The sequence below is a fragment of the Entelurus aequoreus genome, linkage group LG01 (assembly GCF_033978785.1).
Source record: "Entelurus aequoreus isolate RoL-2023_Sb linkage group LG01, RoL_Eaeq_v1.1, whole genome shotgun sequence".
In the NCBI taxonomy this organism is placed as follows: Eukaryota; Metazoa; Chordata; class Actinopteri; order Syngnathiformes; family Syngnathidae; genus Entelurus; species Entelurus aequoreus.
The window spans coordinates 50,194,685-50,221,762 of record NC_084731.1 but is presented as its reverse complement, the minus strand read 5'-3'; the positions used below and the strand labels follow the sequence as shown (position 1 = coordinate 50,221,762).

The 27,078-nt window shown below is 42.0% G+C and overlaps 2 protein-coding genes across 3 annotated transcripts in view; one reads left to right on the top strand and one right to left on the bottom strand.

Moving 5' to 3' along the window:
• Positions 1-27,078, top strand: part of grm2a (glutamate receptor, metabotropic 2a) — a 164,212-nt gene that overhangs the window by 29,411 nt on the left and 107,723 nt on the right. For both annotated transcript variants that reach the window (XM_062054289.1, XM_062054280.1), the window contains exon 2: positions 17,799-18,514. In XM_062054289.1, the coding sequence (XP_061910273.1) occupies positions 17,987-18,514 (528 nt within the window). In that variant the 5' untranslated portion in view covers positions 17,799-17,986. The remainder of the gene's footprint in view (positions 1-17,798; positions 18,515-27,078) is intronic.
• LOC133654188 (uncharacterized) lies at positions 940-17,834 on the bottom strand. Its single transcript, XM_062054303.1, has 7 exons — positions 17,705-17,834; positions 3,943-4,259; positions 2,756-2,866; positions 2,521-2,635; positions 1,523-2,343; positions 1,168-1,354; positions 940-1,052 (listed from the first exon to the last, which is right to left on the bottom strand). Exons 2-7 carry the CDS (start codon positions 4,117-4,119, stop codon positions 1,000-1,002), a joined length of 1,464 nt encoding a protein of 487 aa, XP_061910287.1. The 5' UTR covers positions 4,120-4,259; positions 17,705-17,834; the 3' UTR covers positions 940-999.

Below are 27,078 nucleotides of genomic sequence, written 5' to 3'. Positions count from 1 at the left end.
CAGAATAATGTAATAATTAGTACTAAAGTATGGCACACACTAGTGACACTTAGATTAGTGTGGAAACATACCTGCACAGCATTCCGATGTATGAGAAGACATACATTTTCGGTGCGAACTGTATAAGATAAAAGACACTTTATTCAGTCATGCGTCCATACAATGTGTGTGTAAATTTATAAATAGTTTGTAAATTTGAATACAAATGTTTGTGTATTAAACTGTTTATAGTCAGCTATTAAAGCTTGATCTCCTGCAATAATGAAGCTGTTTTGTTTTTAATTTTAACACCACGCCAGAATTGTTTGCAATCTTTCTCACCAAGATGCCTAGCCACTATGTTGGACCTCTAACTGCCTAGCCACTATGTTGGACCTCTAACATTCTCTTGCTTACACTGACTGTATCAAGGCTACATTTAGTATGCTCTAGTATTTTGCTCCCTGGCCACCAAAGTCCTAGTGGCAGGTGGTAACCACCGATGCCACCTACAGGCGATCAGCTTAATTCTCACCTGTATGATAAGGCTATGGAACGCCTCCACCTTGGAAGTCTGGTGTTCACCCGACAGCATGGCGATATCTTTCAGCAGGGACTTGTTGTTGACCACCTCCTCCAGTTTCACTGCTGAGCGTGAACCTAAACATAAATTTAAAATAGAACAATGTTTCAACAAAAATGTTCCAGTCAACTTAAACTGGTTATTTACTTACAAGTTTATCTGAATTTTTTGACTTTCAAAAGATGTGCAGGAAAATACTGCTAGTCCCTCACTGCTTTCGGGCAACTTATTTGCCTACTCACTTTGTTTGAGCCATTTCTTTTGCCGTTGCAGTTGTCCATGAGTACAAATTGGGAAGAGGTCGCCATGGTCCTTGTGGATGTTCTGAATGTGTCGCTCCACAGACTTCCACTTGGCAACCAGAAGTTCCCCCTCTCCAGGCGGTGTAGACACTGCTGCCCAGTAGAGGTGGTTGATTATACTTTGCACCCAGGGCTTCAGGTCTTCACAGTCCTATGCTTGTAGATGGCCTTCAGTTTCTTTCCGATGGCTACAAACAGAAAAAAGCAGAAATTTGTGGATTAAATACAATATGGCATTCATCTGATCACTAATATGTACACACTACTTCACAACTTGTCATGCATACAAATAATCCAACTAACATTTTGCAACATGCCAGATGTCATAGCAGTGCCGTGTATTGGGCATGTTTTCGCGAATCCATTTAGCGATCTGTCTGTGTCGGTCTGTCACCAGCACCCCGACATCGAGGTCCCAGCTGATCAACAGCTCCACCATCCTCTTCAGTCCTTCCATCTCCATATGGTAGCTGCCAAGACATTCGTTGCTCTGAAATATATATAACAGAAAAGGAATGAGCAAAGAAAAAAATGAAAAAGGGTCTTAGTATACATTGAAATGGTTAATGTTATTAGACACATTTACTAGGATAATTCTGGAAAATCCCTTCTCTGCTTATTATGTTACTAGTGTTTTAGTGAGATTATATGGTCGTACCTGTACAACCTGAAGGTCGAGAACCACATTGGCCACAAGCTCCATTGTGGTGTAGGTACCAAACTTGGCACTGTGTCCCGGACTGTCTGCTCGCCCATCACCACCAAGGACAAGGGGTCGGCCTTCCACCCGCAGCATGGTGAGGTGCGTCCGTTGCTGTTCCTCCCACACCTTTTTGATGGCTGGCTGCAGGATGAGCTCCTGGTGGTTGAAAAATGTCCTCTTCACATACGTGACCACTCCGATGCTGTTCAGCACTTGCAACACCTTGCCAGAAGATGCGCCAGCGAAGAGTATGCCAGCAGATAGCAGGATGTTGCCCGCGGCATAAGGGCCAATGTTTGGCTGGCTGCTCCAACTACTCCTCTGGTCACATGATGCACATTGAAGAGTCATGGTCAGCTGTGTACCGTTTGAATCCCAAGAAGGGCTTATGTCCTGGCTGCCACAGACTGGACAGTGACACCACTTGACGAGACTCTGGAGGCACGACTCAAAGATGATGTACTTCGGTTCCTTGTGGCAGCCCTCTTCACGCATCTGGTGAGTACGTGGGCGATCTGGCGACCCGTCAGATTGACACGGATCTGATGTTGATGACTCACTCGGCACATAGCTGTCATCGGAAGAACCACTAACAAAAGGCGCAGTGGGACTTGATGCTGGTCCTACATCAAACAATGCAGTAGCACCTGGAGTTGCTATGTTAGTCTGCATCTCGGGGCTGTCAGATGGAGCTGCTACACTTGACGATGGGACTTCACTAACCCTGGCCAGCCGAGCTCTAACCCTCTCGAGGATCTCTGGGGTCACCTGGTGTCCTAGCAATAAAATCAAACACAAGTTGTTTCATATAATCTGTTAAAATTAAACTAGAATCACATACTAATTATTGTCTTTGAATCACCTAATTTATCTGTCTACTCTACTCTGCACAGGCAGCTGTGCAATGTGTACTGTGATGTGCAGAATCATGTTCATCACCGAAATAGACATACCCTTTGATCTATGATGTATTTTCCCTGTTTGGGTGCTCTTGCTACTGGTCATTGCTGTTGGTGCTCTCCCAATCGGTACCCAGTTCGTCTGGCATCCTTGTTCTCTTGTATTTCCCTGGAAATGGAGAAACAGCTACATGTAATATGGATACCTCCTTTACATAAATTATGAATACTTTTGTATTGGGCTTGAACTGTAATCCATTTGAACATTGATTAGGAAAACAAATCGAACCTGATCTTGATCGCCCTCCTCATCAGGCAAATCTAGTGCCATTGCCATTGGTTCATCCACCGCATCCGCCACTGATGCCGTAGTCGTACTGGCCATGATCTGATCTATTGTCTGTAAATGTACAATACTTTATATTATTGTCTATTGTAATCTATTGACAGTATTGACACTATTGACAGTAATGTCAGTAAATGTACGATACTTTATACTGCAGAAGGACTTGACTAGAACTTGAAGCAATAATTATATGTAGACTATTTTATTGTTAATTTATTTCATTGTTCATGGAGTAGACCAGTGGTTCTCAAATGGGGGTACACGTACCCCTGGGGGTACTTGAAGGTATGCCAAGGAGTACGTGAGAATTTTTTAAAATATTCTAAAAATATCAACAATTCAAAAATCCTTTATAAATATATTTATTGAATAATACTTCAACAAAATTAATGTTTAGAATTAAGTTCATGAATCCAGATGGATCTCTATTACAATCCCCAAAGAGGGCACTTTAAGTTGATGATTACTTCTATGTGTAGAAATCTTTATCTATAATTGAATCACTTGTTTATTTTCAACAAGTTTTTTGTTATTTTTATATCTTTTTTTCCAAATAGTTCAAGAAAGACCACTACAAATGAGCAATATTTTGCACTGTTATACAATTTAATAAATCAGAAACTGATGACATAGTGCTGTATTTTACGTTTGTTTCTCTTTTTTTCAAACAAAAATGCTTTGCTCTGATTAGGGGATACTTGAGTTAAAAAAATGTTCACAGGGGGTACATCACTGAAAAAAGGTTGAGAACCACTGGAGTAGTCTATAACTGTGTGTGTGAGTTTTGATTGATTGATTGATTGAGACTTTTATTAGAAGGTTGCACAGTGAAGTATATATTCTGTACAATTGACCATTAAATGGTAACACCCCAATAAGTTTTTCAACTTGTTTAAGTCGGGTCCACTTAAATTGATTCATAATACAGATATATACTATCAGATATATACTATCATCATAATACAGTCATCACACAAGATAATTACATTGCATTATTTACATTATTTACAATCCGGGGTGTGGAGGGGTTAGGTTTGGTTGTTATCATCAGTCATCAACAATTGAGAACAAAGAAATGGATATTGGAACAGTGTAGTCTGACTATGGAAACTGGAAATCAAGATTCTTACCCTCTTCCTTTCCCTTTTGGCAAATGCAGACCTCATGTGCACAGTCTGTCCACTTGTGGAGGGTGTGGGGTGCTCTGAACTTGTCGAACTTGTACTTAAGCATGGCCGTGGTCTGTTGAAAATACTTGGCTTCGCACCTTTCTTCAGCGCGAGTCGACGGGTGGTGGCGATGCCCATCGCTGCCCTTTGCAAGGGACCCTCTTCGAAACATGATTGTTCGAAATGTTCGCTGCATAATACACTGTACTTTGTGTGTGTGGTCCATTCCAACCGTGTTCGCTTGACTTCTTTGTTCCATAGTAAAGCTTGGCCGCCATCTATTGGGAATAAAAACAATGCAACACCAGTTGTGTTTGTCTTTGCGTTGCTACATCCCGCAGCAACACACCGCTTTCCACATACAGCTTTCTTGTTTGTAGTCTCCATTGTAAATTGAATAAATTGCAAAAGATTCACCAACAGATGTCCAGAATACTGGGGAATTTTGTCGAAAACACAGGTTTTTATGTCGGGTCCGATAGGGTCCAACCTCTTCCGTAGCTCTTGTGACGTCACGCGCATACGTCATATGCAAATTAGTTTTTCGAACGGAAGTGAGGCGGGAATTTTAAAATTGCACTTTATAAGTTAACCCAGCCGTATTGGCATGTGTTGCAATGTTAAGATTTCATCATTGATATATAAACTATCAGACTGCGTGGTCGGTAGTAGTGGGTTTCAGTAGGCCTTTAAGCACATGGCTTTACCTTTAATTTCTGTAAAGAAATACTTGGCAGTCCATGTCTTGTTGAAAACACGCCATTCGTCATCAACTTTTCTTTATTTAGCTTCTCGGGGATAACCGGGCATCACTTGTCGCTGTGCACCTTCACTCACAGGTTACACACGGACATACGCCCATAAATACACTTTTCAAAATAAAAGCAGCACAGTTGTATTGCACGCAAGACATAGATGTTTTTTAAAATGTATTTTGTAATTTGTGATTGCCGCTGTTCACATTCACTCACAATCGCGCACGAGCATACGTCCACACGGAAGTAATACAAATAACGCTTTTCAAAACAAAAGCAGCACCGTTGTATTGCACACTCGAAATAGATAATTTTTAAATGTATTTTGTAATTTATGATTGGCCTCACGCGGGCCGGACAGGGACGTACAAAGCGCCGGATGTGGCCCGCGGGCCGCAGAATGCCCAGGTCTGTTTTAGGGGGTCATATTAATCATACAAACCAATTATTATAGTTATGTGATGTTTCAGAGTGGCATTACAAGGTTTCGTGTTGCTTAGAGGGTCCTTTCACGTCCTATTACTCAGCCTAAAATACTTCACAATTTATCATCGCCATGTGGGGTTATTTGGTCAAATGTGGGGTTATTTGGTCAAAGTCCCTGGGAGGAATTTGTAAAAGTTTTTTTGCCTACAATGGCCAGTCCCGACCAAAATGGCCGAGCTCCTGTTTGTTTTATGCGTTCTTTTCCAATTGACGTCTCCACAAAATTTTGTGACAATCCGTGATTTTTACATTTTTATTTATAGGCTCTACTAAGTAAACTTGCAATTTCATATAAAAGACTTCTAAAATATCCCATTTATCACCTGAATGCTTCCAAACTTCAAAAATTGACAATATAAATGAAGTAATTAAAAGTTTCAATAATTACTTTGTAAATATCGGACCACATTTGGAGGAAAGGACTCCAGATTCTGGGTCTGTTGAGCATTTGAATGACACCATAAATCCCAACTCGATTTTCCTCACAGACTTGACAGAAGAAGATCCATTGAAGATGTCAAATAAATGTAAATCTAAGACCTCAACTGATTGTAATATATTTTATATGAAAATGATAAAAGGGTTTTATTGAAGAGATTTCAGAACCTTTAACATATATCAGTAATCTATCATTTCAAACAGGTACATTTCCAAATTAAATACAAATAACAAAAGTTGTACCAATGTATACGACTTGAGACAAATTATAGACCTGTTCCTTGCTTCCACAATTTTCTAAAATTATAGAAAAATTATGTAACAAATTCATTTTAAAAAATATATAACAATTGCAGAGATAGTGGGGGCCCTTCGGGAGATTTTAGGGTGTTCGTTCACTTTTGTCTAAAAGCGCCAAATTTGGCACAGGTGTAGCTAAGAGCATACTTAAATGATTTGGCTAGGGCGCCCGCGCCGGTGACCTTTGGGGTCGCCACAGCGGCTGATCCAATACGGCCACCACCTGAACACGCTTTTGCCTCTACATTTGAACCAGATGAGCTACAAATCCAAAGTTGGTGTCTATTTCATGTTTTTTGACAATTACAAATATGATGGAAAAATCTTCTTTATGATTGGGTGTGTCTGGACACCTAATTAGCATATTTCCAAGATGGCGGCTATGTAAAAATTAGGTGTACCTTAACTTTTGATATTTTTGGCAAACTATTTTAGGTTTTTGGAGCATCAGAAACATACTGCACTGATCAGATTTATGATCATTTATTTATTGGAACACTTTAATTTCCATATTAACAACATTATCTACCAAAATGTATTGCACATATATTTCAACATAGATAGAATGTAAAGCTACAGATATATTTCATTGTAACAAAAGTAAAAGTAGAGAAAGTCAGTGTTACCCCCCTCCCCCCTGTAATATAGGTATCTATTTCAACAGAAACAGAAACCTAAAAGTAGAGAAAGTCAGTGTACCCCCCCCTCTTGTAATATAAGTTTCTGTTTCAACAGAAACAGAAACTTATCTTACAGAGAAGGCTCCGACACTGTTATCCACACAGTGTGATAATAGTTTGGTCCCTCGACAGGCTACTGTTGTGTCTCCTGACTTCTCCTGATGTGAAAATCATACAAAAGAGCTTATGTACAGTCATTCTACTGCCTAATCTAACACTGTGAAAATCATCAACTTTATTTTCATGTAATTCATTTTTCAGTGTAGCTATTATCAAACAACATGGCCTCCACATCATCTGCTAGTAATAGCAGCAGCAGCATCAATTGGGACTTATGTTGTCTCTGCCAATTACAGTCTGGTGACCCCTTACAAACACCCAAAAGTGAAGGACTTTTGTCGCTAGAAAAGGATCTCAAAGATTTCATTGAAATTGCGAATGCTATACCTTCATGTATAAATGTCACAATTGATCAATTGAATGATGGTTCAGGTATCGCATCAACACTTGTATTAAATAAGGCCAAGTACCACAAACGCTGCAGAAGCTACTGTAGTAGTTCTCGTGTTAAATGGGCTCGAAAGCATAAAGATCATGCTGTCCCCTCCTTATTAAGTCCTAAAAAGCTTCGATCAAGTCATCCCCAAACCAGTGGTATTCATTGTGTGATATGTGAAGGGGAGGATATGAAAGATCTGCACAAGGCATTAACAAATAATGTTGATTCCAAAATGAAAAGCTGGGCAGAATCTAGTAAAGATTTTAAACTTCTTGGGGGATTAGTTACTCAAGCGTCTGATGTGCACGCAGCAGATGTGTACTATCATACCAAATGTTATCTGAACTTGAGATATGCAGCACAAGTTGCACAACATAAAACATCTTCCAGCATATCAGAAGAAGAAGCGTCTACCAGTGAATCCAGGGAAACCTTTGACTCTCTGACTATAGCACAAATTGTTACCCTAGTTGAGGATTTAGATTGCTCCTTCACAATTTCAAATTTAAGGCAACTCTATAGAACCCTTATGAATGAACGTGGGCATGTCTGTTGTTATAATGAACCTCACACAACAAGATTCAAGACACATCTCCTCTCTTTTCTGCCTGACTGGAGTGAACACCAGAAAGGGAGGGAGATGTACAATGCAAGCAAGCAAAAAGTGGCAGACAGTGTAGCTAGAGGCCATGATTCCAACCAGATTGATCAAGATGAGGCACTTTTGTTGACAAGGGCTGCCTTGGTTTTACACAAGTGTGATGGACCTGAGTGGTGGAATATTAAAATCTAATAAAAATGTTGCTCAAAACAAATATAAATATTAAGAACCCAATGTAGTGAGAGCAGCTGTCCAAAATAAGGGAAGATGATTTTGCTCGTTCACAATTGATTACAATACAAATTAAAAACCAGTCCAGTTGACAACGCTAAAAATACCAATATTATGGTGAGGGTACAGCTGCGACAGGCTTAGGGGGTCAGCGTTGTGGCTCCGCACACTTCCACGGCGTCCTCCTGCACACAGAATTAAAACGGAGGCAGGCCACGGGGATAAAATCTTCTAAAACCACGGGGACGCTCTCCGGGCTGACGCCACACTTACACGCAAGGCAGGGTTTCCCCTGCCTCTGCTGTAGTTCTGCGTCGAAGTATTGGGTACGCCCACTCTCCTCGCCAGTCGCCGGTCACTTGCGGGACCTACGTGGCCGTACCCGTCCCGTCTCGCTCCGCCTCTTGGTCGCTCCCGGGGGTCACCGCAGGTCTCTGGGTCCCAATCTCCCCCTGTCCACAGAACCACACAGCCAGCGTACAATGCACGAGCCCGCAAGCCCACGGCAGTTGGTTGCCCCCACAGATCCACAACACACGTCATTTACTTCGGAGGCAGAGTTTCCTCTGCCCCTGGTGTTGTGGGCTTCTTGGGGTTCACTCCGGTAGCCTGCGGGGTCTGCTGTGTAGTCCGGGGGTTCCTTCCCAGCCTGCGTGCGTCCACCCGGTCGCTCTTGGCAAAGCCTGTCGATTCTTCCCCGATCCTGGCAAAGCCTGTCGATCCTCCTCCGCTTGCTTCCTCCTGCTGTCGCTTCCCTCTCTGTCGCTTCCCTTTTAAATGTGTGCAGCCCTAATGCTCCACAGGTGCGTCTGATCTCAGGTGCCGTTTGATTGGGCACTTTGGTTGTCAGGGGCAACAAGCTAAAAGGGGCAACATCTTAAAATACCAGCAAAGTCCACAAGGAGTAAAAACATGCAATTAAAAAGACAAATTCTAAAATGTAAAAACATGCAATTAAAAATACAATCAAATTCTAAAATGTAAAAACATGAATTTAAAATCCACAGCAATAAAACACTAAGACATGCATGGCAATAAAACATAAAAAATAAAATCCCCTACTTGTGTCCCATCACACAAGTATTGTTTACAACCAGGACACATATTTGATGGTACCTTACCTTCCAACTGTCTTACGGTATCTGTTCCTGAACCTTTAAGACATTGTCCTTCAAGGACCAGGACTCCTCAAAGCCATGCACCAACAATGAGGGTACAGCACACTAACCTGGATGCGTACACTTAGTGCAGCTTTTGTCAAGTAATTGGGGAACAAAAACAACAACAACCCCACTCCCCCCCCCAAAAAATAAAAAAAATAAAAATAAATAAAAAGTAAAAATACAAAAAAATAAAAAAGGGAGAGAAGAAGACAGCCTCCACATGGCCTCCCCCGCAAGTAGCCAAAGAGTAGTTGCCCTTTAAGCGACATTTCATATTAATATTAGAAAGGAATCATGCATGTTGCACCAGGTTTTACTCATAACAATGCCAAAGTTACGTCCAATGTCTTCAGAATAGCAAAACACCACTTGGAAATATGCAAATTAGACACACACAAAAATAAAAATTAGCATTGCAACACATTACTAATTGTCAAAACACATGAAATAGACACCAAGTTTACATTTGTAGCTCATCTGTTTCAAATGTTAGAGACAAAAGCTATTACAAGTGGCGGCCATATTTGATTGGCCGCTGTGGCGACCCCAAAGGTCACTGGCGCGGGTGCCCTAGCTAAATCATTTAAGTATGCCCTGAGCTACACCTGTGCCAAATTTGGCGCTTTTAGACAAAAGTGAACGGAAATATCCCTAAGGGCCTCGTCTAAGAACCAATACAGCTACAACATCTCAACATTGATGGCATTAATTGAAATAATGTATGAGATTACCAATGCGATACATGGTAAACAGTGTGCAGCTGCAGTGTTTATGGATCTAACAAAAGCATTTGACACAATTAATCATAATATCTTTATTAACCAATTAGAACGGTATGGCATTAGAGGGTTAGTTTTAAACTGGGTAAGAAGCTATTAAATAACAGGAAGCCAAACGTGAAGCTAGGTGAACACATATGTACATCCAGTGCTAAATATATCTTGTGGCGTACCCCAGGGATCAATACTGCGACCAAATTGTTCAATCTCTATATAAAGGATATTGGCAAAGTTGCTAAGAACTTAAAGTTAGTCTTATTTGCAGACGACACGACTGTGTTTTGTTCAGAACAGAACACACAGAAGCTAATACAAATAACAGAATAAATGAATAATTTAGAGAGATGGTGTGACAAACAGAATATTCTTGTGTAATGTACAAAGCCCAAAACCAGTGAAGTTGGCACATTGTGTAATTCGTAAATAAAAACGGAACACAATGATTTGCAAATCCTTTTGAACTTATATTCAATTGAATAAACTGCAAAGACAATATATTTAATGTTCGAACTGAGTAACTTAATTTTTTTTTGGAAAATAATCATTACCTTAGAATTTAATGGCAGCTACACATTGCAAAAAAGTTTTTTTTACCACTGTGTTATATGGCCTTTCCTTTTAACAACACTCAGTAAACGTTTGGGAACTGAGGAGACCAATTTTTGAAGCTTTTCAGTTGGAATTATTTCCCATTCTTGCTTGATGTACAGCTTAAATTGTTCAACAGTCCGGGGTCTCCGTTGAGGTACTTTCGGCTTCATATTGCGCCACGCATTTTGAATTGGAGACAGGTCTGGACTACAGGCAGGCCAATCTAGTACCCGCACTCTTTTACTATGAAGCCACGCTGTTGTAACACGTGGCTTGGCAACCCATCAGGAGCAAGGGTGAAGTGCCTTGCTCAAGGACAAAACGGACGTGACAAGGTTGGTAAGGTGGGGATCAAACCAGGAACCCTCAGGTTGCTGGCACGGCCACTCTCCCAACCAGCTTGAACTCCACACTTAACATGATAGCACTAAATGGTGCCTTCACAGATGTAGCGACCAACTGTAGTTACTGACAGTGGTTTTCTGAAGTGTTCCTGAGCACATGTGGTGATATCCTTTACACACTGATGCCGCTTTTTGATGCAGTGCTGCTTGAGGAATCGAAGGCCCGTAATATCATCGCTTACTTGCAGTGATTTCTCCAGATTCTCTGAACCTTTTGATGATATTACGGACCGTAGATGGTAAAATCCCTAAATTCCTTGCAATAGCTGGTTGAGAAATGTTGTTCTTAAACTGTTCGACAATTTGCTCACGCATTTGTTCACAAAGTGGTGACCCTCGCCCCATCTTTATTTGTGAATCACTGAGAATTTCATGGAAGCTGCTTTTATCAGAATCAGAATCAGAATAAGAATAGTTTTTATTGTCATTGTTTGAGAACGGCTTCACAAACGAGGAATTGTTCTTGGTGCAATCGTGCAACACAAAACACATAACACAGAATAGGTAATAAAATGAGCTGTAACTGAGCTATCAGATCTTGTTATTGTTCATGTGCCTGATGGCCAAGGGGAAAAAACTGTTCAGGTGGCGGGAGGTGTGGGTCTTGATGGACCGTAATCTCCTGCCTGAGGGGGAGGGGAGAATAGTTTGTGTCCAGAGTGAGAAGAGTCAGCTGTGATCCGACCCACACGCCTCCTGATCCTGGAGGGGAACAGGTCCTGGAGGGATGGGAGTTTGCAGCCAATCACCTTCTCAGCAGCACGTACGATGCGCTGCAGTCGATGCTTATCCCGGAATGTGGCGCCGGGGAACCACAAGGTGATGGAGGAAGTGAGGATGGACTCGATGATGGCTGAGTAAAACTGCACCCGCATCTCGGTCGGCAGCTTAAGTTTCCTCAGCTGCCACAGGAAGTACATCCTCTGCGGGGCCTTCTTGATGAGGGAGCTGATGGTCGGCTCCCACTTGAGGTCCTGGGTGATAGTGGTGCCCAAGAAACGGAAGGAGTCCACAATGGAGACCGGGTGGGAGAGTCAATCAGGGTGAGGGGGGATGGTGGGGCTGTGACTTTCCTGAAGTCCATGATCATCTCCACTGTTTTCTGCGTGTTCAGCTCCAGGTTGTTGAGGCTGCACCAGGACGCCAGCCGGTCCACCTCTCTCCTGTAGGCGGACTCGTCGCCATCCGAGATGAGCCCGATGATGGTAGTGTCGTCCGCAAACATGAGCAGCTTTACAGACTGGTGACTGGAGGTGCAGCAGTTTGTATACAGGGAGAAGAGTCAGGGGGAAAGTACACAGCCCTGAGGAGTATCAGTGTTCGTGGTTTGACTGTCTGAGACAATCTCCCCCAGCTGTCTTCGGTCTGTCAGGAAGTCATTGATCCAACTGCAGAGGGAGTCGGGCATGCTGAGCTGGTAGAGCTTGTCTCGTAGCAGTCCAGGGAGGATGGTGTTGAAGCAGAGCTGAAGTCCACAAACAGGATCCTGGCGTAGGTTCCTGGGGAGTCCAGATGCTCCAGGATGAAGTGGAGGGCCAGGTTCACTGCATCATCCACAGACCTGTTGGGTCTGTAGGCGAACTGCAGTGGGTCCAGGAGGGGGGCGGTGATGGCCTTGAGGTGGGGCAGGACCAAGCGCTCAAAGGACTTCATGACCACAGATGTTAGCGCCACCGGCCTGTAGTCATTAAGTCCTGTGATCTGCGGTTTCTTGGGGACAGGAAAAATGGTGGAGGTCTTGAAGCAGGACGGCACGCGGCATAGCTCCAGAGAGGTGTTGAAAATGTCAGTGAAGACAGGAGCCAGCTAATCCGCGCAGTGTCTCAGGGTGGGGGGGAGACACCATCCGGCCCGAGGGCCTTCCGTGTGTTTAGCTTCAAGAACTGCCGGCGTACATCCTCCTCTCGGATGGAGAGGGCCTTTAATGAAGTCCTGTGATGTTCTTGGAGTCCTTTGATGTCCTTGGAGTCCTTTAAGTCCTTTAATGAGGTGCTGGCGTTGGTGGGGAGGGTGATGGTGGGGGGAGCAGAGCTTTGATGAGCTGAAGGCCATTCGTGAGGACAGTAACATTACTGTCGTCACGAACGGCCTTCAGCTCATCATAATGACCGGACTCTCGCTCAGGGCCTCAACACACATGTGTTGAGGCCCTGAGCGAGAGTCCCGGTTATTCAGGGCTTATAGTTCGTAAGCGCCCTTAGCCCTCTCCACATGGCTGCAGAATCATTGGAGCTTAACTGTTCCTGTAGACGGTTGGAGTACACAGATTTAGCTTTCTCCACTTCCCTGTTGAAGTGGTACTTTGCTTCTCTGTAGGTACTCCGGTTCCCACTTTTCCACGCAGCCTCCTTGTTCTTGCGCAGCTGTCGGAGCCTGGGTGTGAACCAGGGCTTGTCGTTGTTATAACAAGCCATGGTGCGCATTGGAATGATTCGCGCCTCATTGAACTGAATGTATGAGGTCACAGTGTCCGTATACTCGTCCAGATTGTCCGTGGCTGCTACAATTGCCTCCCAGTCTATTGTCTCCAAACATGCGCGCATCTCCCCCACAGCCTCAGCGGTGTACTTCTTAATGGTCTTCATAACAGGTTTAGCTAGTTTCAGTCTCTGTCTGTATGAAGTGCACCATCACGTGATCTGATAGTCCGATAGTAGCGCGCGGGACTGCATGGTATTGCCTTACTTATTGTAGTGTAACAGTTATCCAAAGTGTTCTCCTCTCTGGTCGGGCATTTAATAAACAGCCTATACTTGGGTAATTCCTGGCTCAAATTTCCCTTGTTAAAGTCACCAAGTACCCAATCATGGCACCCACCTGTTCCCAATTTACCCGTGGGATCTTCCAAGTAAGTGTTTGATGAGCATTCCTCAACTTTCTCAGTCTTTTTTGCCACTTGTGCCAGCTTTTTTAAAACATGTTGCAGGCATGAATTTTTAAAATGAGCTAATATTTGCAAAAAATAACAACGTTTTCGAGTTTGAACGTTAAATCTCTTGTCTTTGCAGTCTATTCAATTGAATATGGGTTGAAAAAGATTTGCAAATCATTGTATTTTGTTTTTATTTACAATTTAGACAACGTGCCAGCTTCACTGGTTTCGGGTTTTGTAAAAAAAAAGGTTTAACAAATTGCTATGAAATGGAAAAGGAGTCCAATTAAATAGGTCTGCTTCTTCCTTCTTCTTTTTTTGACATGTTTTATTGAGAAATTGGAAATATGTAATATACCATATTGTAACTGTATGCATGTTCGACATAATTTAAAACCAAAACCAAACTTTGGTGAGTTTTAATCCAACTTAAGATCATTAACAATGTAAATGATAAATGATAAATGGGTTATACTTGTATAGCGCTTTTCTACCTTCAAGGTACTCAAAGCGCTTTGACAGTATTTCCACATTCACCCATTCACACACACATTCACACACTGATGGAGGGAGCTGCCATGCAAGGTGCTAACCAGCACCCATCAGGAGCAAGGGTGAAGTGTCTTGCCCAAGGACACAACGGACGTGACTAAGATGGTAGAAGGTGGGGATTGAACCCCAGTAACCAGCAACCCTCCGATTGCTGACACGGCCACTCTACCAACTTCGCCACGCCGTCATGGCCGTCCCATGTAAGGAAACATGGAGATTAGTAACAAACATTGCAGTTGCAAAAGGGCCTAATTATTGTTAGAATTATAATATTTTATCAGGACAAATTTTTGGCCTGTAAATGTAAAAAAAACAGTAATACAATTAATACATTTTCGAAAGTATTTTATATTAAAAAAAACAATTTCATCTCTTAACTGGACATTGTTATATAATGATAGCAATGAAATAACAATTTAGAGTATGCATAACAGGGAGCTAGATGACTGGGTTACCAACTAAATTATTATCAGAACATTTTGTTTAGGCATACAAAATATGCAATTTTTCCTGAAATGGTACAATTATAGAAACACACGGGAAGCGTGAACGTGCATGGTATCATAAAAGCACAAACGTAGCAAACAAACAAGCAGAGAAAGAGTCCAACGGCTGCAGACCTCCTGTGGTAATGCAAGTTTGGGACGGATGCTGCAAATGTGACAGCCACAAATCCTTTTGTCACCATGGTCTCTGGAGTATGCAGTACAAATGCTTTCTGGCTTTGGCTGCATAGCTATATAGCACAGACTTCCACAAACATTAATACAAATTTTCTTGTACGAGATAAGCGTGCTTTTGTCGGCCTGACTGCTGGTGCTTTTGGCATTCGATTGGAGTAGAAGTGACTTGACCCATTTAGGTCGTCTAAGTCCACCAGTTGACAAGCTGCTGACGAAGCAAATGGGAACGTTGGACATGTCTAATGCAGCATGGCGCCTCTCGTCTCTCTTTCCGAGTTCACACCCTGACAACTTGCCAATAAGGGAACTGCTAACCTGTAATTTCATTTTAACACCACTTCTAAGTGTTTGTCTTCACAACTCGCAGTCACCAAGGTTACACCGGCAGATGACTAACGGAAGACGTGCTTGCGTTATCTCCTCGTATCACTTTTTTATGATATCGTAACCTAGCAACCGCATGCATGGCTGCGGAGGAGAGGTGTTGACAACAAGAATATTTGCTGTCTGACTAAAGATAAAAGTGACAAAACGATGGTTTTTAGTTTTAGAGATTCAGTTAATAACCAAACACCAGGGAGTGTGTGTGCAGAGTCAGGCCAGTTCAGAGTGAACACTTGCCGGTTCTCCCAGAGGAGTGAGCACCATGCATGGCCAGACACACCAACTTGTCTTGGTCTGCATTACACTTGCCTCTTCATACCTCGCTCCATCTGCCGGCAAGTTTCCATGGAAACAACAAGGCAGAGGGAGGAGACGGGAGGAGAGACAGAAAAACAGAGGAAACCCCAAAAGAACCATATCCATGGTCTTGACTCCTGTTGCAGACGTTGATGTTGTTTTAAGGGGCAGGCTACTATTTTGCAACATTGCTCTCACTGATTCCTTCATTTCCCTCGTTTGAGTGTTCATGATCTGATGCTCCAATGCTGCTAATTACTGCCTGTCTGTCAGGTTGATTCGCTGAGACGATGGATATGATACAAATCCTTCTGGCTCAGTGATTTACGCTGATAAACTTTACCCACAGTCAACCTCCTGCCTAATTAAGCCTGTGGGATCAGAGGCAACCCACACAAATACAGGAGACAAAGAAAAATAACCCTTTATGTTGGATCAGCTTGAACTCCACACTTCACATCGACATATAAAACCTGCGGGTTATAATTATCCTTGCGCCTTGTATGACCTGCGTTTAGCAAAAAGTCACCAATAGGGTACCTCAGTGTTTCTCAATTATTTTTGTCATGTCCCACCCACTTGGGGACAATACCATTTTATTCCCCTGCCCCACAAATTGTAGCATGATTGAGAACCTCAAAATATGTATTTATGTACAGTACAGGCCAAATGTTTGGACACACCTTCTCATTCAATGCATTTTCTTTATGTCCATGACTATTTACATTGTAGATTGTCACTGAAGGCATCAAAACTATGAATGAACATATGTGGAGTTATGTACTTAACCAAAAAAAAGTGAAATAACTGAAAACGTGTTTTACATTCTAGTTTCTTCAAAATAGCCACCCTTTGCTCTGATTTGTGCTTTCCACACTCTTGGCATTCTCTCGATGAACTTCAAAGGTTTTCACTTCATAGGTACCATAGTGTTGTTGCCTTCAGTGATAATCTACAAGGTAAATAGTCTTGAAAATAAAGAAAATGCATTGAAATGAGAAGGTGTGTCCAAACTTTTGGCCTTTACTGTATATATTTATTTATCTAACCGTACAAAGCACTCTTAAGAGTTGCTTGCACCAGCAGCTACTGTGAGTCTTAGTTATTGAATTTTAGTTTCATGAATGGAATTTGAATGAAAAAAAAAAAGGTTTATTAGAATTTTATTTTGAAAAACAATAAAATCCATCTGAAAAAACAAAGTATTCTCCCTTTTTCGTGTAAAAAAGCAACTACTAGATCTGGAAAATTAATATGATAATGTTTCATCTAACAAAAGTTGAAATCACCAGTCAGCAGAAATGTAAAATCAGATGTTTTTATGTTTCAACACCGGAGCCAGAAGACGAGACCAAAGTCGACTGAGAGGTTGATAGTGGAATCAGACTCCTCCGAATTGAATTATCGAATCGTTGACCATTTGAAGCCAGCCCTACGTTTTTGGTGGACATAAGACAAATTTGTCATATAAAATGATGAAGAGGGTTTGTGCAATAATCCTCTAAAGGATTCTGTGACCAAATACAAACACATGCTAGCTCACAATAAGAAAATGGTACACGGTATAATTCACCTCGAGGTAAAAGTTTTATTTAACGAGTATTTTTTATACTTTTGGCCACTGTAATAATAAACACAGTTTGAACAGTAACACTGTTTTTAAATATAGGAAAATAAAAATCTGCACTTGAATAATAATCAAATAAGATTAATTGTACATAATTAAGTGATTCTTTGGCATACCACTAGAGGGACCCCGCATACCGCTAGTGGTACTCGTACCACAGTTTGAGAATACTGCACTAGTTATTAGATGTCCACTGCAAAGGATATTGCATGAAAAAATAAGTGCATGCATAATTAAATAATAAATACAAATTAATATTTTCAAATGATATTTCATTATATTAATTACTGAACACTATAATGGTTGAAAATGGTTTAATGTGAAAAACTATTTCAAGGTGTATTTGTGTGTGTCTGGGGATGTTAAAAGGTATATTCTTACTTGCTCATGCAGTTCCTTGCAGCCACACAAAGACTAAGGAATTGTTGTGTTGCATCTGAAGCTGGGAGTGACTTCCTCTCTGTTTGATCTGCAGGCTCTAATCTCCAAAAGCCCAGAAGAGGAGACCAACCATCGCACGGATGCTTTCAATGGCCTCTGTCAGAATAAAAAGAGCGGTGCTGTGAGATCCGGTGCTCAGCCTCACTGTGCTTTTCTTCAGAGGCGGCAACATTCAAAGCAGCAACGGCCAAAACACACAGGACCTTTTCTCTGCCCAGGGATATGTCATTGGGGAAATCCACGGTGTTGGGGGTGCGCCCTGTGCCCCGACCCCTGTGGCTGTCCCGCCTCATCCTACTGGTTGTGTGCATGAGTCTATTTGCCCAGGCTCCCCTGGGTTTGCCTGTGGTCGGCTATAACACTGACTCCAACAAGGAAATCACACTTGAAGGAGATTTAATGATCGGCGGCCTCTTCCCGGTGCACCAAAAGGGCGAGGCCGCTGAGGACTGTGGGAAGATCAACGCTCAACGAGGAATCCAGCGACTGGAGGCCATGCTGCTCGCTCTCGACCAAATCAACAAGGACGAGCGCATCTTACCCGGGATTCGTTTAGGAGCTTACATACTGGACACATGCTCTAAGGACACTTACGCACTAGAACAGTCTCTTGAGTTCGTCAGGGCTTCGCTCACCAAAGTTGACGACAGTGAGTACACCTGCCCTGATGGCTCATATGCTATCCATGACGATGTCCCCTTGGCCATCTCTGGAGTTATTGGAGGATCTTACAGTGATGTTTCCATTCAGGTAAGCATTGATAAACACTGGCACCTCACAGCATGCATGTTTCTAGTTAGGTCCTGGGCTGGGCTTGCATCTTCTCTACGTATGTAAGTGGGTTCTCTCCAAGTACCCCAAGTTAATTCCACGGCAATCAAGGCATTTCAACTGGCTGACACCAGACCAGCCCTGAAGTCCAGTTCAAAACTTGGGAGTGACTAACACTTTTGCAGCAAATTCCCCGAAACACTCAAACTTTTCTTTGACGTTGTCCAGTGTAAACATCGGAAGACATTTTTTTCCTAATATTTGTACGTCTGATAAAATACATTTAGACCACTACAGAGGATGCTGGTTCACAGTCAAGCCCCTCGGTTCTGAACTCCTAGGAAATGTGGCCCCTTGAACAAATGAGTTTGCTCCAAATTGTAGTATTTAAATGGTGTCAGCCATCCACTGATCTGTCCAAGGGTTTAAAAGGTTTATAAGGTCAAGGTTTATTTATTTATATAGCACTATTTTAAAACAGACACGGCTGCCCCAAAGTGCTGTTCAGAAAGGTAAAGAAAAATTGGGCACTCTAAAAAGCACTGGTGAGATGACCTTTGAGCTTTCACCAGGTTGTGCAAAATAGGTAAGTCAGATAAATATGGTAGAGGCATCCCATGGAAAGATTTAAAAACAAATACAATCTTGAACCTATTTATAAAAACAGGCAGCCAGTGGAGAGACACCAGCGCAGGAGTGATGGGCTCGTGTTTTCTGGTTCTTGTGAGCAGGCATAAAGCATCATTTAGGACCAGTGGTAAGAGACGAGTGGAGTGACTGATTAATGAAAATGTATAGAGAGTTACAGTAGTCCAATCATGCACGACTGTTAGTAACTGCTTTACAGTGTATCCGGAAAGTACTGACAGCGCTTCACTTTTTTCACATATTACGCTACAGCCCTATTCCAAAATGGACTTAATTCACAATTCTACACACAATACTCCATTAACACAATATGAAAAAAATACTTTAGAGATTTTTGCAAATGTATGAAAAATGAATAAACTAAAGAATCACCCATACATAAGTATTCACAGCCTTTGCCATGAAGCTCAAAACTGAGATCATGTATATCCTGTTTCAACTGATGATTCTTGAGATGTCCCCACAGCTTAATTGGAGTCCACCTGTGGTAAATTCAGTTGGACATGATTTGGAAAAGCATGCATCTGTCTATAGATAAGGTTCCGGTCTTGACAGTGCATGGCACAGCACAAACCAGGATTATCTTGAGGCACAAATCCGGGGAAGGGTACTGAAAAATATCTGCTGCCTTGAAGGTCCCAATGAGCACATTGGCTTCTATCATCCGAAAATGGAAGAAGTTTAAAACTACCAGGACTCATCGTAGAGTTGGGCGGCCGTCTAAACTGAGCAATCGGGGGAGAAGGGCCGTAGTCATGGAGGTGACCAAGAACTCGATGGTCACTCTGTCAGAGCTACAGCATTCCTCTGTGGGGAGAGGGGTACCTTCCAGAAGGAAAATCATCTCTGTAGAAAAACACCAATTAATCATGTATGGTAGAGTGGCCAGACGGAAAACATTCCTTCGTAAAAGTTTGTCAAAATGCACCTGAAAGTCTCTCGACCATGAGAAACAAAATTGTCTGGTCTGATGACACGGAGATTTAACTCTTTGGCATGAATGTCAAGCGTCATGTTTGGAGGAAACCAGGTACTGCTCATCACCATGCCAATACCATCCCTACAGTGAAGCATGGTGGTGGCAGCATCATACTATGGGGATGTTTTTCAGCAGCAGGAACTGTGAGACTAGTTAGGATAGAGGGAAAGATGAAGGCAGCAACGTACAGAGACATCCTAAATGAAAACTTGCTCCAAAGAGCCTTTGAACTCAGACTGTGTCGACAGTTCATCTTTCAGCAGGACAACAACCCTAAGCACACATCCAAGACATCAAAGGAATGGCTTCAGGACACTTCTGTAAATGTCCTTGGGTGGCCCAGCCAGAGCCCAGACTTGACTCCCATTGAACATCTCTGGAGACATCTGAAAATGGTCGTGCTCCCACGCATCCCATCCTATCTGATGGTTCTTAAGAAGTGCTGTAAAGAGGAATGGGCAAAAAGGAATGGGCAAAACTGCCCAAAGATAGTTGTGGCATCGTATTCAAGAATACTTGAGGCTGTAATATCTGCCAGAGGTGCATCAACAGTATAGAGAAAAGGCTGTTAATACTTATGTACATGTGATTTCTTATTTTTTGAATTTTAATAAATTTGCAAAAAGCTACAAAAACATTTTCACATTGTCATTATGGGGTATTGTGCGTAGAATTTTGAGGACAAAAAAAAATAATTTATTGCATTTTGGAATAAAGCTGTAACATAACAAAAAGAGGAAAAAGTGAAGTGCTGTGGATACTTTCCAGATGCACTGTAAAGCAATTAGAAATAGTCGTGCATGCATTGTATTGGCAGATATGGTTTTACCTTCTGATTTGGAAGAAAGCAGTTTTTAAGACTGAGCTTATTTGCTTGTCAAGTTTAAAATAATTATCAGTAAAGACACCAATATTTTTTACAGAAGGGCAGCAGTAGAATCATAATTGACCAAGGGCAAAACCATGAATGAACACATGTGGAGTTATGTACTTAACAAAAAAAGGTGAAATAACTGAAAACATGTTTTATATTATAGTTTCTTCAAAATAGCCAACCTTTGCTCTGATTACTGCTTTGCACACTCTTGGCATTGTCTTGATGATCTTCAAGCAAACCTGTGAATTGAAAACCATTTCAGGTGACTACTTCTCATCGATTTAAAAAATATATATTTTTAAAAACATTTAAATTTCCTTTTTTCATATCTGTAGATGATCATATCTGCTGTAAATAATTATCTATTTATTTAAAATAAATTATCGGGTGATCACTAGAGGGACATGCCATGAAAGCTTCACCATGGGCTCTACAGAGTGGAATTAAGTACCACTTGCAAGATGTTAACACAGGATCTCATCCCCAGTACGCCAAACTGATCTGATTCACGGCGAGTCTTTCCCTTTCCTGGTAATTTACACTTCAGCAGCGCCGCTGTCAAAGGCCAACATGCTGCAGATGTTGTGCACAGATTTGGCTGACACGATGACAAGTGACGGCAGACTGGTCCTCGGTGCTAATGATGAAATCAGAGTACATAATTGTATTAGTCATTGAAATTAGTCAAGCAGAAAACAATGGTAGGTATGAAAAACACTAACCTATTTATTATTAACCGTCTGGAGTATATTCATGCTGTGTTTAAGTTGAAAAAGTGTGGTAATTGATTTTGGCGACACCTAGTGACCACACTAATTCATGAAGTTAAGCTCATGATGCAGTAAATTGAATGATACAGACACATTTGTTAATAATGCAACCTTTTAGAGTGGAGACCACTATGAAGAGATATTCTCCTGAGAACCACCATTTACTGCAGTGGATGATTGCGTTTTTCATAACAGCTATATTTTTTCTGGAATTTGCAACTCTGACGCTGACCCAGTCGCTAATCCCCTTCGTCCCTCTACTCAAGGGGTCTGCAACCCGCAGGTCTGGAGCCACATGTGGCTCTACTGCCTCCTTGTTGTAGGTCCCTCAGATTTTTTAAAATCCCGATATGAGAAAAGTTTGCACTTTTAAAAAGAGTACTACAATTTCTGACTGTGTGAGGCCATGAACACGCACATTGGCTGAGTCATGAGGCACAAGCGAGGCAAGTAAAAGAGACAGAAAGCCTGTGTACAGTTCAACCTCTCGAGTGTGCAACCCCTTAGGTAAGCTAACCATAAATACTTCCAAAAAAAAGAAAAGAAGAAAATGAAAAATAGTTTATTTCACATGGACAGAATGGTTTTCCTGTAAAATGAAAAAACAACAACAAATGAAAACGTTTAAACGTTTATATGCTGTTACATTTTGCAGCTCCATACTATTTTTCTTCAGTGGAAGAGGCAGCGAAATGTCTCTTTTGATAGTAAAGGTTGCAGACCCTTACTTTTCTCCAGGCCTGGGCAATTATTTTGACTGGGGGCCAAATTTAGAGAAATACATTTGTCTGGGGGCCAATATATCTAATTTTAGGAACACTAATTCAAAAACTCACAATAATGTCTGATTGAATGCTAAAAATGTTATGACAGCCGCCCCTAAAAATGTAATGGCCTTTTTTTACTGAATGAGACACTCAGAATGTACATTAAAATAAAGAATGTGGGATTTACAATATTAACCATGAACAATAAAACACTGAATATTGACAACATATAAACGTCACACCCACTCTCGATTGACATATTTTACAATCAAGTGAAACTCAAAAAAAATGCAACAAACACAGCGAAATATGAACACGAAGGATAAAAAACAAACAAAAAAACACCTGCAATCTGATATATCTGCTATATCACTAGGCTTTAGAAATTTGTTGTAAAAATCTCCTTCCGCATCTCTCCCTGACACCCGCATTTCAGGCTGGCCGCTCTGGAAACACTCTGTGGAAACAAACCACGCCCGCACTGCTTGGTGCCTCGTCCGAGCTGCTGTGACTTAGATTACCATAGTAGCTAGTATATCATGCAAAAGGGCAGATTCCAACCATTGAAATACTTTGTATAGTTCAAGACTTACAGTAATTTGAAAACATCACTGCACATCATAATGGCAGCTACAGTTTCCATCTTACAGATAAAAAAAAAATATTTGGGAATGTTCGGCGGGCTAAATTGAAAAGCTTAATTTGACAAGGTCTGCTCTACTCTGTCTTTAATAGACTAAAACTAAATGTCTTCGATAGTGGACAGTTCTTTTGTCTAAGTTACAAACTATTAAATAGACACAAACTTCCACTGGAGAGGACACTTGTTCTCAGGAAGCTATGTGGTCTGTTTGCAAGGCGTCCACACCTATGCCTATTGATCCATATCATTCTCTCTGGCTTGGATGTTCTCTCCTGACTCATGATCTGACGATGGTGGGCAAAGGTTAGGTAATTGCAGTTAGTCATGGTTTGTTGACAACAGAGGCTAGCAGAAGACATGTCAGGTCAGATATATACACAAGCAGCGTTTTTTATTTTTATCACAGCAAAGCTACTTCAGCATCTGTCTGCCTTCACAAAGATGATGATAACTCCTTCCCATAGTGATATCCCTCTGTATTTGAAAACAACAACAACAACAATGTACAATATATATACAGTTGATTACACAGTGATAGATTACACAGGAAGTGAGCTCCTGGGAAATTATGTAGGAAGAGAATTGGGAGCACCTGAATCCTAAAGGACAGTTTGGAAATAAGGGATTTGATAGACGAGGTGTAATTTTAGTGGGACTCTGTATCTGGGGGCCAATGTCTTGTGGTAATTTATGGACGTACTATTATGAGCTTGAGCGCTGCCAGAGCTTCCCAGTGAATCTTCCTGATGTGTAGGATTGCACCACATGATGTGGTTGTTTCATCGCTGTGGAGAACCCCTCTTTATTGCAACAAAGTTCAGTCATGTTGAAAACCGAGTCTCTGCTCCTTTATTTAGCTTGTGTAATATCTGAGTACATTAGTTAATAAAAACCTGGCCTTTAAAAAGAATACAATGCGACAGAGAGACATGCTCGGAGCCCTGCAGAGTTGGAGGACACTCAGGTCGTTAGGACACTCTAGGTAGCACGTTAGCTGATCCTTTTTTTACAGAGGAGGCAGAGAAATGCATGCAATAAAGTTCACTTCCAACTCCATTCTACTTCTATGTTGACGCTGGTGAGGAATTTGAAGAGGAAAGGAGTGCATGAGAAAACTACACAATAATTTCAAAAGTAACAACTAGAACTAATGCATCAATTCATTTTCAACTTGTTTAGTTTGTTTGTGGCATTGCGCATGATTTTGTTCATTTACTGTACATATGCATGCATGCGGAGGAGAAATGCACAGCTAATTCCTGCCATGATTTACAGGGACTCTTCATTCCAAAGCAGGGGAAAAAAATGGAAATTGACCAGCAGTGTGAACACAGCCTTAGATAGGACAACATTTAAAACATGGTGCAGGATACCAAGTATTTATCCTCTACAAGAGGGGACGTGCCCAGACAAGGATGGTGTAGCTCCATCATGGTGCAAAACGAGATAGAAGTGAGACCTCTGCCAGCATAACAGCTGTTAGGATGGAGTCACTCTCATTAGCATGTCATTCAGTTGTATCAAAATTCAAGGAATAAAAAATGTTTACGGCCATCTAAATATGTATTTTGTACATAATTAGAGCCCTCTAAACATGAAATAACACCCATAAACCGTATTTTTCAGACCATAGGGCGCACTGGATTTAAAGGCGCACTGCCGATGAGCGTGTCTATTCAGGTCTTTTTCATACAAAATGCGCACCGGATTGTAAGGCGCATTAAAGGAGTCCTATTATGATTTTTTTCTTAATTTAAAACATTTCTTTGTGGTCTACGTAACATGTGATGGTGGTTCTTTGATGAAAGCGTTGCATAGATATGTTTTTTACAGACCATCTTCAAGTAGCTTTCTGACCATCTCTTCAGGATGCGCCATTTTGTGGGCGGCCTTATTTACGTGGCTCACCTTCGACGAGGTCTTCTCCCCGTTATCTTTGTTGTAGCGGTGTTTCATGCAAGGACGGGAGTGGAAGAAGTGTCAAAAGATGGAGCTAACTGTTTTATGACATTCAGACTTAACACTAGAAGTCCCAGCATTTTTCTGTCTACCTAGAAGACCCAGAGAGGGGTCATTTGGCCCGACGCTTTTCCCGAATACACTAATCACTCATTTTGTTATGGTAATGAGGCTGTTAGGGGCAGTTTGTCTAGGTAGACAGAAAAATTATACATGTGGGAAATGCCGAAAGGAGCAATGGCAGTGCCAGGATTGTGAGTGACTGCTCAAATGTATGTCAGTCACGTTTACATGGACATGGTTTTTCATTCTTTGTAAATATGCTTTTTTCTTTGTAAATTTTTTTTTTAAAACTATTTTTGGCACACAAAAATAACAATTGCTTCTGCAACAACCCTCCACACCAAAACTGGGAAAACAGTTGCTTTTTCATTCTTTGTAAATATGTTTTGTTTTGTATTTTTTTTAACAATAAATGTCAGAGTGTTGATCCCTTCATTCTGTTGATCCTTGCAAAAACACACACAACCTACCTCAGAACTAAAGCTTGAGCTGTAAGGTCCTCTCCCCCACACAGGCTCAAGTGGCCCCCTGCCGTGTGCCACTAACAGCCACATTTTCATAACAAAAGGAGTGTCCACAGGGGGGACTAGGGGTCAAATGACCCTCTTGTGTGTTTTCTAGGTAAAAATGTCAATTGACCCTTCTCTGGGACTTCGCGTGTTAAATCAATAACAGAGCAGCATCTTCACATCCGTGGCTCAACAATGCAACATCGACGCCGGAAATGTGTCCCGTGAAAAAACGTTCAACCAGAACCCTCTAATAACAAAGTTCCTTGAGTGAATTATGTAAACCCACAACAGTTTTAGCGCTTTGATAGCAAGTTTACTGACAGATATAAGTAATAACTTTACGCTACTTTATATTAGAAATGGCAACAGCGTAAGATGAATGCCACATAAGAAGATAGAGATAAAGAAAAAGCTTATGGGCTACGTCGTCGGCACGGACCACAATTGCGGACGCGCGCACATTTTCAGGACTTATGCAGATCACAAATACACATCAGCATGTTCCAGAGGTAAGAAAAGTTTGTTTTGCATAATATTGCGAAACAAAACGCCGGGCTGCTAATAGTGAGGACCTGGAATTGATGCTTTGCTCCCTCTAGCCAATGTCTCCACTCCTTCAATGCCTTGTGTACAGCGAGCAATTCCCGATTACCAACGTCATTGTGGAAGACTCTTTTTTCTGGGTGGGTTCTCAGGACAATCTAGGACAAACATCGCTTCGAGCAGGGTTGTGACTTTGTTTATTTTTCAATAAGACAAGTCTTTTGTGCTTTTCAGCACTTGCCTCCCTCTGCTGCTCGCTCCGCCGTCTGCTTCAGCTTTTCAGCCGGCCGCGTCTTCTGCGCCCTGTTCTCTGTCTCTCTCGCTCCTCCAGCACTTCTGGCTCTCCACCTCCTTCTCTCTCTGGCTTTTCAGCTCCTTTCCTTTTAACCACTGCGAGGGGATTAGCTGATTGTGACCAGGTGCGGGGATCGCGCACCTGGTCACAATTGCGGCGTCGCTCTCGGCGCGCACCGTTTCGCTGCTTGCTCGCCGTCCATGCCTCCTCGCCGCCATCTTGGAGCGGGCGCCGTCGGTCCGCCGGCCCCGCCTCCCCACAGTCATAATTTTGTTCAGCAGAGGATAAGCGTCGCGAGAAGAAGGCACATGGATGAACCTTGTTGTCCTGTTTGGAGCATTGGGAGAGGACTGCCCCTATACCAGAATCGGATGCGTCCACCTCAACGATGAACGGACTGTCCGGGTCTGGATACATGAGGATGGGAGCGGAGACAAAACTCCTTTTGATGCACCAGAATGCCATTCCTGCTTCTCGGTTCCAATGA